The sequence below is a fragment of the Podarcis filfolensis genome, assembly GCF_964270895.1.
Source record: "Podarcis filfolensis genome assembly, chromosome: 6".
Taxonomy (NCBI): domain Eukaryota; kingdom Metazoa; phylum Chordata; class Lepidosauria; order Squamata; family Lacertidae; genus Podarcis; species Podarcis filfolensis.
Genome location: NC_139609.1, coordinates 96152979 through 96165611, shown reverse-complemented (window position 1 = coordinate 96165611; position 12633 = coordinate 96152979). Strand labels below are relative to the sequence as shown.

Below are 12633 nucleotides of genomic sequence, written 5' to 3'. Positions count from 1 at the left end.
GCAGACTGTTGACCTCTGAGCTCTGAAGTTGCATTGTGACTGTCTGTGAGTGACTGCAATCTGTTGAGAACTACCCAGGCCAAAGCTTTCCCCACAGTACTCAGCAGGGAGATTCCATGGTTGTTGTAGCAATCACAGCGGTCACCTTTGTTCTTGTAGAGGGTCACGATGCTGCAATTGTGCGTGTCTTGTGGCATGGACCCTTGTTCCCAACACTGCAAAAGGAAGAGGCTGTGGAGGTGTTGTCCTGGGGGAGGAATTTAAGACAGCTTTCAGAACTTCTGCTGGGATTCCGTCCAGATTGCTGTGTCAGAGGCTGTGTTTTCCTGTGAGTGCAGGATAGTGCTCTGCCCATTGCTTCATCTGCTTGCTGCAGACTGCAAGGATCTCTCCCCACAAGGTTTTCAGTGGTGCAGTTTTCCCAACTGCAGGTCCAAAGGCTTTCTTTGTGCCTTCGTGCATTTTCCAAAAGTTGCCAGTGTCCCCAGCGAGTTGGATGCTCTGACGCAACTCTAGCCAGTAGTCATTGGCACAACATCTGGCAATCTGTTGGGCATCGCCCTTCTCAGCACAGCAAGCATCTTTCGGCAGGTTGCAAGCTTGACGTTCAGGAGAGCCTCTTTGCAGAGATAACAGGTTCCATGTTGAACACTTTCCCCATCGCTTCCTGCCACTCAGCACTGGACCCTCTTGCTTCTGATCTCTCGCCATGGCAGCACCTCTTGACCAAGCTATTGGCATGTTGGTTGCCACCTTCCACAAATACGCCAGCAAGGATGGCGATAAGAACACCCTAAGCAAGAAGGAATTGAAGGAGGTGATACAGAAGGAGCTCACCATTGGACCGAAACTGCAGGACGCAGAGATACTGGCATTAATGAAAGATCTGGACCGCAGTGGGGACCAACTGGTGAACTTCCAGGAATATGTCACCTTCCTGGTTGCCCTGGCAATGATTCACAATGAAGCTTTGAGTTTGTAAATGTACACCCTGGTGGGGCGATGTGTCGTGGTTCGGGATTATACCTCTGTAGGCGGTTTCACGTCCAATAAAATTTAAGTTTTGTAAAAAACCAAAACAAGTTCCATGTCCTTTAGGTCAACCCCAAACCAGTTGGGGGTCTGTATCTCTCCTTTGCCAAAGGAAGACCCAGCTGTGTTGCAGATTGCCTCTTTGATGTGGTTCCACCTTGCTTCGACAAGATCTCTGGAGCAGTTGAGTAGAGCTTGTTCAACGGAATCAGAGAAGCGTGCACAAGATCTGTTGCGGTGTTGCTTCTGCGACACTCTCCATCTTATGCTCAGGTTGTATATGTGTGCAAATAAAACCATATATCCTAAAGTCTCAGTTAGCCTTCATTCCAAGGAAACTGAACCCTGGCTGGAGCCTCTCAGCTCAGATATTGGTGTGGCATGTAAAACACAGACAGACAGACAAAGCAGATTGGTATGCATTGCTTCAGCCCACTAGGTAAAGGTAAAGGGACCCCTGACCATTAGGTCCAGTCGTGGTCGACTCTGGGGTTGCGGCGCTCATCTCGCTTTTTTGGCCGAGGGAGCCGGCGTACACTAAGCATGGCCAGCATGACTAAGCTGCTTCTGGCGAACCAGAGCAGCGCACGGAAACGCCGTTTACCTTCCCGCCGGAGCGGTACCTATTTATCTACTTGCACTTTGAGGTGCTTTCGAACTGCTAGGTTGGCAGGAGCTGGGACCGAGCAACAGGAGCTCACCCCCTTGCGGGGATTCAAACTGCTGACCTTCTGATTGGCAAGTCCTAGGCTTTGTGGTTTAACCCACAGCGCCACCCGCGTCCCTAGCGTTCCCTAGTGTTCACTCCACTAGGCAAAGCCTAAATCTCCCTGGTCACAGAATGACTAGCTACGGCCCCATCCCTGACACATCCTCCAAAGCATTCTGCACATTCTTCTCTCTTCATAACTCCTACTTGACTTGAGGTTAGCTAAGGCTGAGCTCCTGTTCTTAATTTTTTGTGGGGCAGGGAGTGTAAGGCCGCAAACAAATTTAGCACAAATTTGAAATTTGACAACATTTCGGATTTGGCGTTCAAATTCAGTTGAAGGAGATAACATCAGGTACCAGCATGGGAGTTCAGTGGGTGGAGGAAGCAATTCTTTAAAAAAAAATGGTTTTGCAAGAAAGTTGTGAGAAATTGGTAGTCTCCACCCCAGCTCTGGGCTGCACTTGAGTCTTGGGCTCCAGTGAATCCCAGCTTTTGCTGCTGTGGCAAGGAACGTACCGGACTGGATGTCTGATATGTTCATGCAATTGACAATGACCAATCAGAAGATACCTTCTGGTTAGAAAAGGACGTGGCGAAATCTTGGTCTGTGTCAGGGTTCGTTGTTGGAAACTGAGCTGATCAAAGGGAAAAGGCACCCAAACTCCCTCAGATGGAACAGAGAGAGGCTGGCAAAGTTTGCAGCAACCTAGTCAGCTGAAAAGAAGCGGTTTCCCGACTGACCGACTCTGCTCTGACATTGCAATTTGCTGCTTATGGATTTGCAGAGAGTGGCGGACTCTCCTTCTCTGAAGGCTTTTAAGCAGAGGTTGAGTGGCTGTCTGTCAGGGATTTTTCAACCGTGGTTCTTGCATTGCAGGGGGTTGGACTAGATGACCCTCAGAGGTCTGTTGGTGGACCTCCTGAGTCTCTGCCATAAAGACAACAACACAGGGACCTGCCTTACACTGAGTCAGATGATTGGCCCATCTTGCTACAATATTGTCTACACGGACTGGCAGCAGCCCTCCGGAATTTCAAGCAGGGTTCTCTCCCTGGAGATGACATTGGGGCATCCCAGCTGGATAGGCAGGGGGTACAACAGCAACAGTTGTGACCTCCTGCTTCCAAAGTCACCCATTGCTCTACCATTGTCGTCCTTCCAAGGTACAGGATTCTTCTTTGTAGCTAAGACAGAACGAGAAGATAGATCCTAGAATCTGGTAGGTCCAGCAATTCTTCCCACCCCAAATTTATAGTCTTGGGTAGGGGTACCAAATTAAATAGTCTAAAATGTATTCAGCACAAATATAGAGCCAATCTGTCCCATTCAAGCACACAATAAACATCCTAAACTGATGCCCTAACTGAGAACATCTTGGGTTTTCTCTCCTCTTTGGACATAGGTAAAGTTTTGTGCCATCCATGAATTTATCTATTCCTCTTTTAGAGCCACCTGGCATGGACTGAAGCTGCAGTCCCACCCAACCTTCCTGGATGTAAGTTCCGTGAAGAAGAGTGGGACTTACTTCTGAGTAAACACCCAAGAGGCTATTGCACTGTGAACTCACTTATTTCAGCAGGCTTTAAAGCACACAAAAGGCAGAATCGCAATTCTCCCTCACCTTGTGCTTGAAACACTCAGCGCAGCCGGTGATTAATGTTCCTTCTCAACCTCAACAGCTATTAAGTAATTGTCGGAGGCTGGTCTGCCAGCTGCCCTCGACAGCCCGGAGCTGAAAGATCCTTGCTGCAATTTCAGGACTCGAGTCACGATGAAAAGAGCCTCAGATTCTGGTAAGTCCCACCGTTGACGAACTCACCTGGAGCCCCATGGTCAGAGGTGCGATTGCAGTCTTCCCAAAAAACCTTTGGATGAATGGAAGGAGTTGTCAACACACCTGTTCAGGTACCTGCCTGTTGCTTCCCGAGGGCATCTTGCTAGGAAGGAGTCCAACCGGTAGCTCCCAACCAAGGCAGGATCCTGGCAAGGACACACCTCTCCAACGGGTTGCGAAGCTTTCCCCCAATCTGGTTGGACCAGTAAGTCTCCATTGGTGCTGACTCTTCTTCCCAAAAGACATTTCCTCCCCGGCTGAGTCACCGACACCCCAAAGTTGGTTTAAGAGGAGGGCGATGCTAGAACCACATCTAGGCATTTTGCAAGTTGTCTTTGCTGTGGGTTCCAGCAGTTCCTGTGTCCAGAGAAACTCTCCCAGCCGCCACCATCCCAAAGGCTCATCACCTGTCAAGAGCCGCCCTCTGACAAACCAAACATGGCCTCAAGGAGAGATTTCCAGGAAAGGGTGATGGTGGCTGGTAAAGTGCGTCTCACGGAGCAGAGTGGTTTAGGGGTTGAAATTAGGGAACGGGATTAATTCCATAACATCTGGGCCTGCTTAGACACGTTTTCCTAGGCCTTGGGTAATAAAGAACCCCATTTCAACATCTGTTTTCTTTATGTATTCAAGGGACGAAGAGGAAGTCAAACCTAAATAAGTGTCAACAATTCTGGCGACACCTGTCATTTAAGCTGTAGAGGAGCGGTTGGATTGTGGGTGATAGTTGTGATGGCTTTGCTCTGCAACTCAACGACTTTTGGAATTTTTGCTTTTTGAAATATGGCAGCCCTAGATGGCCTGATCTTTTGCTGTTCTCTCCAGAGAAACTGGAGCTATCCGGGCAGCATAAACCCCAAAGGTGAATCCCACCAGACACTGCCCTGTAGGATTTATCCTGCCAGTGGCAGGACTGGAATAAATCTTACGATATTGGATACAATAAGGAACTGTGGAAAAGTAACTGACATAAGAAAACCTGTTGAAGGGAGGGAAGTCAATGCTCAGCAGAGTGGGGGGGGGGGATGTGGGTAAATGATTGTTGAATTTTACTGTATTTTGTTTGTTTGTATTAAATGAAACACCAATAAAAAGCATTTTAAAAAAAATTAAATATCCTGCCGAATTCAAAATCGCCTCTTCTCTGAATTATGGGAAAAGTTGTGGGAAATAAATATGAGGAAAATGGCCCACAGATGGTATTTAACACCAATCAGATTGGCGAAAATGTCTAAAAAAGAAAAAGGTATATGTTGGAAGTGTAATGAAATTGAGGGATCTTTTATTCGCATGTAGTGATCCTGTAAAATAATTAAGGAATACTGGGAAACAATATACAATGAATGAAAAAAGATGCTTTAAAAAACTTCCCCCAAAACACCTGAGATTTTCCTCTTGGGGATGGTAATAATGGAGTTCCCAAAAACAAGAGTTTATTACTATACGCCACAGCTAGAACCTTATTGGCACAAAGCTGGAGAACATGTCTAGTACCCACTAAGGAAGAACGGCAGTGTAAAATGTTCGAATATGCTGAACTGGCTGGTCTGACCGAACAGGATAAGAGAAAACGAAGATAAGGCATATAAGGAGGAATGGACAATATTTATTGACTATTTCAAGGACCATCATAGACAAATACACAGATTAGCAGGTCTCATGTAAAACCAGCAGAGATGAAATAGATAAGAGTATTGGATGATTAAAAAGATGTGGATTATGCAGAGTAGTAGAAAAGCAAAAGGAACCAGGGAAAATGTGGAAGGGAAGTCATATGGTATATATATGCAGCCAGAGCACAATTTCTGTTCTCATCCTGAAGCAAAGTTCTTAACCCGAGGTACTATTTCTGGGTTAGCGGAGTCTGTAACCTGAAGCATCTGTAACCCGAGGTACCACTGTATACATGTTGTATTTCGTATGAAGTTGTAAGGGGGACAGGGAAGGGGAGGGGGGTTAAATATGCTCTCTGTTCCTGTTTTGGAAAATGCAATTTTTAAAAATAATAATAATAAAAAGCACAACTTCTTCCCTAGACATTCTGGAAACCTGATCAAGGGTGACTTCCAGCCAAGCTGCTGGTGCAGCCCTCATCCTAATTTGTTTGCTGCGAGATTAGATGACGTTGGCTAAGGAACATTTGTTCTGAGCTGCTTGCAGGGAGCTAAGGTGACATTGCAATCAAAGCAACTCCTATCCATGACTTTCCTCATTGCAAAACACAAGATCCTTTGGGGAAGTGCCCTTATTGGGCAAGACCTCTCAATCTGCTGTGATTTCTCCACCTGAATAGATGATTGAGTGCCACCCATCAACAGCAACAGTCAGGGCAGCTTCATTTTACATTAGGTGGGGGGGTCATAGAGTCGTTAAAACTGTCGGAAGGGGCTGCAAGGGATCATCTAGTCCAACCCCCTGCAATGCAGGAATTGCGGCTACAGAATCCCTAAAAAGTTTGGAATGGATGAACAATTAACGGGAAGATGTGTAGGCACCCTGCAAGCAAACGAGGATGGATGCTCCTTGTCAAATAACTCAGGCACAGGCCAACGCGGCCCTCCATATGTTTTGGGACTACAACTCCCATCATCCGTAGCTAACAGGACCAGTGGTCAGGGATGATGGGAGTTGTAGTCTCAAAACATCTGGAGGGCCAAGTCTGCCTATGCCTGGAATAACCTCTCTGCAAGCAAATCTGACTGCAGGCTCTGTCAGCTTGCATTTCTTGGTGCAGAAAGTACTGATTTAATGTGTAGAGATCTTTCCTATTCTAATTAATCCAAGAGGGTTCTGGAAGCTTCTCTGTGCAAAAGAAGCAAACAGAAGGTTCATGATGTTTGGGTTATTCCTTCAGAGAAGCTGAGTACAGCTGGCGTGAACTGGTTCTCTTGTCTCTTTCTGTCAAGGTCATGCTGACTATAATAATAAGGCCAGAAGGAGCCTGGGTTTCACTCTTTTCTATCTCTTTTTCCTTCTGGTGTGGTGTTCTGTATATAGTGCTAAGGTTCAGACTTATTATAAGTTATTGTAAGTTTAAGTGACGTCTGCTGCAACTGGATTTCTTATGGACAGGGCCAGTCCTGAACGTATTTGATTTGTGACCATTATGCTCATTTGCCTTCAGTAGCAGCAAAGCTCTGCTGGATGAAATATTAATTTGTTTTTTGTTTAGTCGTTTAGTCGTGTCCGACTCTTCGTGACCCCCTGGACCAGAGCACGCCAGGCACTCCTGTCTTCCACTGCCTCCCACAGTTTGGTCAAACTCATGCTGGTAGCTTCGAGAACACTGTCCCACCACCTCGTCCTCTGTCGTCCCCTTCTCCTTGTGCCCTCCATCTTTCCCAACATCAGGGTCTTTTCCAGGGAGTCTTCTCTTCTCATGAGGTGGCCAAAGTCTTGGAGCCTCTGCTTCAGGATCTGTCCTTCCAGTGAGCACTCAGGGCTGATTTCCTTCAGAATGGAGAGGTTGGATCTTCTTGCAGTCCATGGGACTCTCAAGAGTCTCCTCCAGCACCACAATTCAAAACCATCAATTCTTCAGTGATCAGCCTTTTTAATGGTCCCTCTCTCACTTCCCTACATCACTACTGGGAAAACCATAGCTTTAACTATACAGGGCTGATTTCCTTAAGAATGGAAAGGTTTGGTCTTCTTGCAGTCTATGGGACTACTGCCTCTGGTCTATTTTTTGGGAATCCTGCAGCGTGTTTAAGTTTTTACTCTGCTAGCCATACATTGGAATCTGCTCTGGATCAATATTGAGTGGAATTCCAATGACATGCTCAATGAAGACCAGGCATAGTGCAAGCACTGTGTACGTTTTGTGCAAGCAAATCAGGTTGCATGCTCAATGAACAGGTCATATGTTTACCTACAGAGTTTGCCCGCCTTTGCTGATGTCATGTTTTTAGAAACTGCTCTCTTGTTTTATTGATGGTTGCTATAATTCACAGCACGTTGCACCCTGCTTGGCTATCAGCGAAGCGTGGGTTATAAATCTTTGAAATTAATGAATCAACCTTCCTTATAGGCTCAATGTGAGTATAAAAGGGGAGGTAGAGAACCTTTCACTTTGGCTGTTTTGAGGTCCTTAGAAAAACTCAAGATATAAGCCGAATAAATACATAAATGAAAGCATATCTTGGCAGACCTAAGTGATGGGAGATGGCTTTAAAAAAAAAAAGGCTGTGAAATTCTTAGAAAGTTGAATCCGGCATAAAATACCACATCCTGTTTGTTCTTTCCCCTCTGCACACAAAAGCCTTTATTAGCCTGGGACAAAGTGTCCAAGTTAAGAAAACCGCTTCCTTCCCATGAAACCAGTCACAATCTCTACAGAGTAGACCAAGAACTTTGTAACACCCTAATCTCAAGTGGAACATCCTGAACGCGGAAAGATGGAAGCCCCTCTCGAGGTCTGCCCACACTTGTGGAAAGGATAGATGGTGCGTCAGACAAGTCAATCAATCAAATCTTTATCATGGTCATAGACCAGGATAAGTAGGATGGGGAACAAGAGTCAGACAAGGCTCCTTCTTCATTTCTACCATTTTCAATTACTGTATTTTTCGTTCTATAGGACGCACATTTTCCCCTCCAAAAATTAAGGGGAAATGTGTGTGCGTCCTATAGAGCGAATGCAGGCTGCGCCGCTAAGCCCAAAGCCAGAACAGGAAGACGGAGCACTGCGGAGCGCTCCATCTCGCTGCTCTAGCTTGGGGAAGGCTGCGCGCAAAGCCTCTGCGGGGCAGCGGGGCGCTGTGCTCCGAAGGCTTCAGGGATCTTTGAGGCTGGCGGTGGGGGAAAGCAGCGCTTCCCCCCACCGCCAGCCCCACAAGCTCTGGTAAATGTACCTTGAACGTACCTTGTTTTAGAGGAGGAGAACAAGAAAAAAATTTTTTTCCCTGTTCTCCCCCTCCTATGCTCGGGTGCGTCTTATGGAGCGAAAAATACGGTACCTTTTTCAAATTGCATTTGTAGGCTATTTCATTATTCGGACGCACAAGTTGCATTCCTGATTTATTCCAATAAATCTGCGTGCCTCAGTCTCTAAATCTTTATTGATTCACGTCGTATGTAAGCCAATAAAAGCAAACTCATTTCATCCATACTTAAGAATAACTGAAATGTACTTGCATCTAAAGAAACTTGACAGTGCCTCTCCGCTTGGTGGTACGCTATTTGCTTGTGGTACAATACTTGATTGCAGCCTAGGACCCACGTACCTGCGGGACCGCCTCTCCTACTATGCCCCACGGAGGACCGTAAGGTCCACAAATGACAACACTTTGGAGATCCCGAGCCCCAAGGAGGTTAGATTGGTCTCAACTAGGGCCAGGGCCTTTTCAGTACTGGCCCGGACTTGGTAGAACGCTCTGTCCCAAGAGACCAGGGCCCTGTGGGACTTGACATCTTTCCGCAGGGCCTGCATGACAGAGCTGTCCTGCCTGGCCTTTGGTTTGGACTCAGTCTGACCCTTATGTCTTCACTCCCCTTGCGGTTTTGATCTATGGGCTACTTTTAAAATGAGGCTGCATTTTAAATTGCATTTTAACCTGTATTTTAAATTGGGTCCGCCCCCAATTTTGTTCCTATTGTAATTTTAGTGGTGTTAGCCGCCCTGAGCCTGGTTCTGGCCAGAAAGGGCAGGGTATAAATAAAATTTATTATTTATTATTATTATTATTTCCACCTGGGGGTTTCCCCCTGGTACAGTGTATCAGCAGCTTTGGTGGTGGAGCAGGATGGATGTCTCTGCAAGCTGAGGACCCACCTGGCAGGTGGAACTAGCAGTGATGTTATAGGAATTCTAAGGTTTTATACAGTATATATAAATTAGGTAAAGGGACCCCTGACCATTAGGTCCAGCCGTGGCGCTCATCTCACTTTATTGGCCGAGGGAGCCGGCATACAGCTTCCGGGTCATGTGGCCAGCATGACTAAGCCGCTTCTGGCGAACCAGAGCAGCGCACGGAAACACACAGTTTACCTTCCCGCTGGAGTGGTACCTATTTATCTACATGCACTGATGTGCTTTCGAACTGCTAGGTTGGCAGGAGCAGGGACCGAGCAACGGGAGCTCACCCGCTTGCAAGGAATTCAAACCGCCAACCTTCTGATCGGCAAGTCCTAGGCTCTGTGGTTTAACCCACAGCGCCACCCGTGTCTCTATATATAAATTAAATGTTCATAAATGTACAAGGTAAACACGTACATAAGTATATGAGCCACATGTCTGGAATAGGGCAGGAGAGCAACCCTGAAGCCATTTTGACTCTCCCAGTGACCTCAAATGTTTCTCTGCAATGGGGAAGCCTCCTCATTGTCTCTTTGCTCACAAATCTTTTCTTAAGGGCGTATTTGTGTATGAATAGGGTGAGCCTGTGACCTGGATTCAGGAACTAAGTATTTAGCATCTCAGAAGGAATGGCCAGGCTGCCCTGATAAAGCAACCAGTGACCATTATCAGGTATCCTGACAAACAGGATTTCTGTTGTAGACCGCCTCCTTCAGTGATGAATGTATGATGTTTTGGGGAGTGATCTTGGGCTACAGGGAGGGCAATTTCAAAAGTCTATATAAGGGCTTGTGCACCATTGTTCTGGGTCCCTCCTGCCTCCTGCGTGTGGTGAGTGGGACCCTGTTGCAACAGATCGGGCTTACGAGCTGCTTTGCTTCTCAATATTCTCTGGCTGGCTTCTGTTATTTTCTCCTTCTGCTAGGGAACCTACCGTACATAAGGACTCTATACACCCTCTTGGATACCCCATAAGCAGTGCGGATTTATGTATAAGCTAAACAAGCTATAAATTAGGGCCCCACTCTCTTGGGTGGGGCACAAAAAAAATTAAAGGGGGAAAAACTGGGTACTTCTTCTTAAATGTATTTCAGTTCAACAATTACTTTGATAAAATACAGTCATACCTCGGGTTACAGATGCTTCAGGTTGCATGTTTTCGGGTTGCGCACTGCGCCAAACCTGGAAGTACCGGAATGGGTTACTTCCAGGTTTCTGCACTCGCGCATGCGCAGAAACACTAAATTGTGCTTTGCACATGTGCAGAAGCGCCGAGTTGCAACCCGCGCGTGCACAGATGTGGCGCGGTGGGTTGCGAACACTGCGGGTTGCGAACGTGCCTCCCGCACAGATCACGTTCACAACCCGAGTGTCCACTGTACATATTCTGTTATGTGCAAATGGCTTTAGATACCTATTAAGTCCATAAATTACCATATAGCGTATATTCGACACGAAAAAAACAGTGACAATTTGTTGTGGACAAAGGACAGCTGGACATATAAAGGGCCCCATTACCTTCAGTAGCTTAGGGCCTCATCAAACCTGAATCCGGCCCTGCCCATAAGGGAAATGGGGCAGTTTTTTTCTTATTTGTTGTTGTTTAGTCGTTTAGTCATGTCCAACTCTTCATGACCCCCTGGACCAGAGCACGTCAGGCACTCCTGTCTTCCACTGCCTCCCGCAGTTTGGTCAAACTCATGCTGGTAGCTTCGAGATCACGGTCCACCCATCTCGTCCTCTGGTGTCCCCTTCTCCTTGTGCCCTCCATCTTTCCCAACTTCAGGGTCTTTTCCAGGGAGTCTTCTCTTCTCATGAGGTGGCCAAAGTACTAGAGTCTCAGCTTCAGGATCTGTCCTTCCAGTGAGCACTCAGGGCTGATTTCCTTCAGAATGGAGAGGTTTGATCATCTTGCAGTCCATGGGACTCTCAAGAGTCTCCTCCAGCACCATAATTCAAAAGCATCCATTCTTCGGCCATCGGCCTTCTTTATGGTCCAGCTCTCACTTCCATACATCACTACTGGGAAAACCATAGCTTTAACTATACAGATAACAGTGAGCAATTCCTTTCTTGCAGGCTAGGGCCCGCTTCCTTGTTGCTTGTGCTGGCTGAGACGGATGGGAGTCCGAAATGTCTGGAGGGTGCCACGTTGGCGAAAACCGACTTGTGCCGCTGACGAATCAGCCACAAGGACGTTCTCTTTTCTTTCACAACCTTCCTGTTTGATTTGCAAGATTAATTGTCGCAGGGCTCACGTTTGCACCCTGAGAAGGGATTTCCTGCTTGGTTGCCCAACTTGCTATTGACCTCATTGGATTTGGAGGGAACATCCTCAGATTGGCAGCTCAGGTTACAAAAGGAAGAGGAGGAGGAGGAGGAGGAGGAGGAGAGCAGGCGGCAGCGAAACCTCCGTCAAGGCTCAGATGCAGAAGGAAGCCTTCCATGCCAACGCTAGATGGCAGTCTAGGGTTATGCTTTGGAGACTGCATCGTACATTTAAAGCAGTACCGATCCAATTTCAACCATCATGGCTCCCCCCACGGAATCCTGGGAAGTGTAGTTTCTTAAGGGTGCTGAGGTTGTTAGGAGACAGTTGCCAACAGATAAAAACATTGGCAGGATTATTCCAATAACCTGCAGCTTCATAAGAGAACATATATTGTGGGAGGATATGGAATTGCATCAGCACTGTTCCACAGCATTTGATATTTTCATTTACATACATTCATTCGAAATAAGATGGGTTTATGAAGCAATTCTATATCCTCCCACCACGCTGATGAAGAATTCTACAAAACAGTAGTCAGTATCTGGAATCTCTGTTCAGTGCTGGACATCATATTTGCTGAATACACAAAGCTTCACAGCTTGTCTTTCATCGTACAAAGTCTGGTACCTTGCTTCATTTAAAGATTTCCACAGACTTTGAGAGAGTAAGAGAGAGTTTGGGTTTGATATCCCGCTTTATCACTACCCTAAGGAGTCTCAAAGTGGCTAACATTCTCCTTTCCCTTCCTCCCCCACAACAAACACTCTGTGAGGTGAGTGGGGCTGAGAGACTTCAGAGAAGTGTGACTGGCCCAAGGTCACCCAGCAGCTGCATGTGGAGGAGCAGGGAAGCCAACCCGGTTCACCAGATTATGAGTCTACCGCTCTTAACCACTACACCACACTGACATTCGTTTCACTGGTTTACCTGGAAACCCAGTGCAATCTAATGTGCGCCCCTTGAATGAGGAGACCTGGGCTTGGGT

General features: G+C 46.8%; 2 protein-coding genes across 2 annotated transcripts in view; one reads left to right on the top strand and one right to left on the bottom strand.

Annotated features, from left to right (window-relative positions):
* LOC310764583 (bactericidal permeability-increasing protein-like) overlaps positions 1–4083 on the bottom strand; it is a 48589-nt gene extending 44506 nt beyond the window's left edge. The window contains exon 1 of the mRNA XM_083618839.1: positions 3565–4083. Coding sequence (XP_083474965.1) covers positions 3565–3576 — 12 coding nt within the window. The 5' untranslated portion in view covers positions 3577–4083. The remainder of the gene's footprint in view (positions 1–3564) is intronic.
* On the top strand, positions 634–997 carry LOC310765269 (protein S100-A6-like). Its single transcript, XM_083620044.1, has one exon. The coding sequence runs from the start codon at positions 710–712 to the stop codon at positions 980–982; it is 273 nt and encodes a 90-aa protein (XP_083476170.1). The 5' UTR covers positions 634–709; the 3' UTR covers positions 983–997.
* Positions 4084–12633: the final 8550 nt, after the last annotated feature.

Coding starts and splice junctions, on each gene's coding strand:
- LOC310765269 (XM_083620044.1), top strand. CDS start 710: ATGGCAGCACCTCTTGACCAAGCTATTGGCATGTTGGTTGCCACCTTC.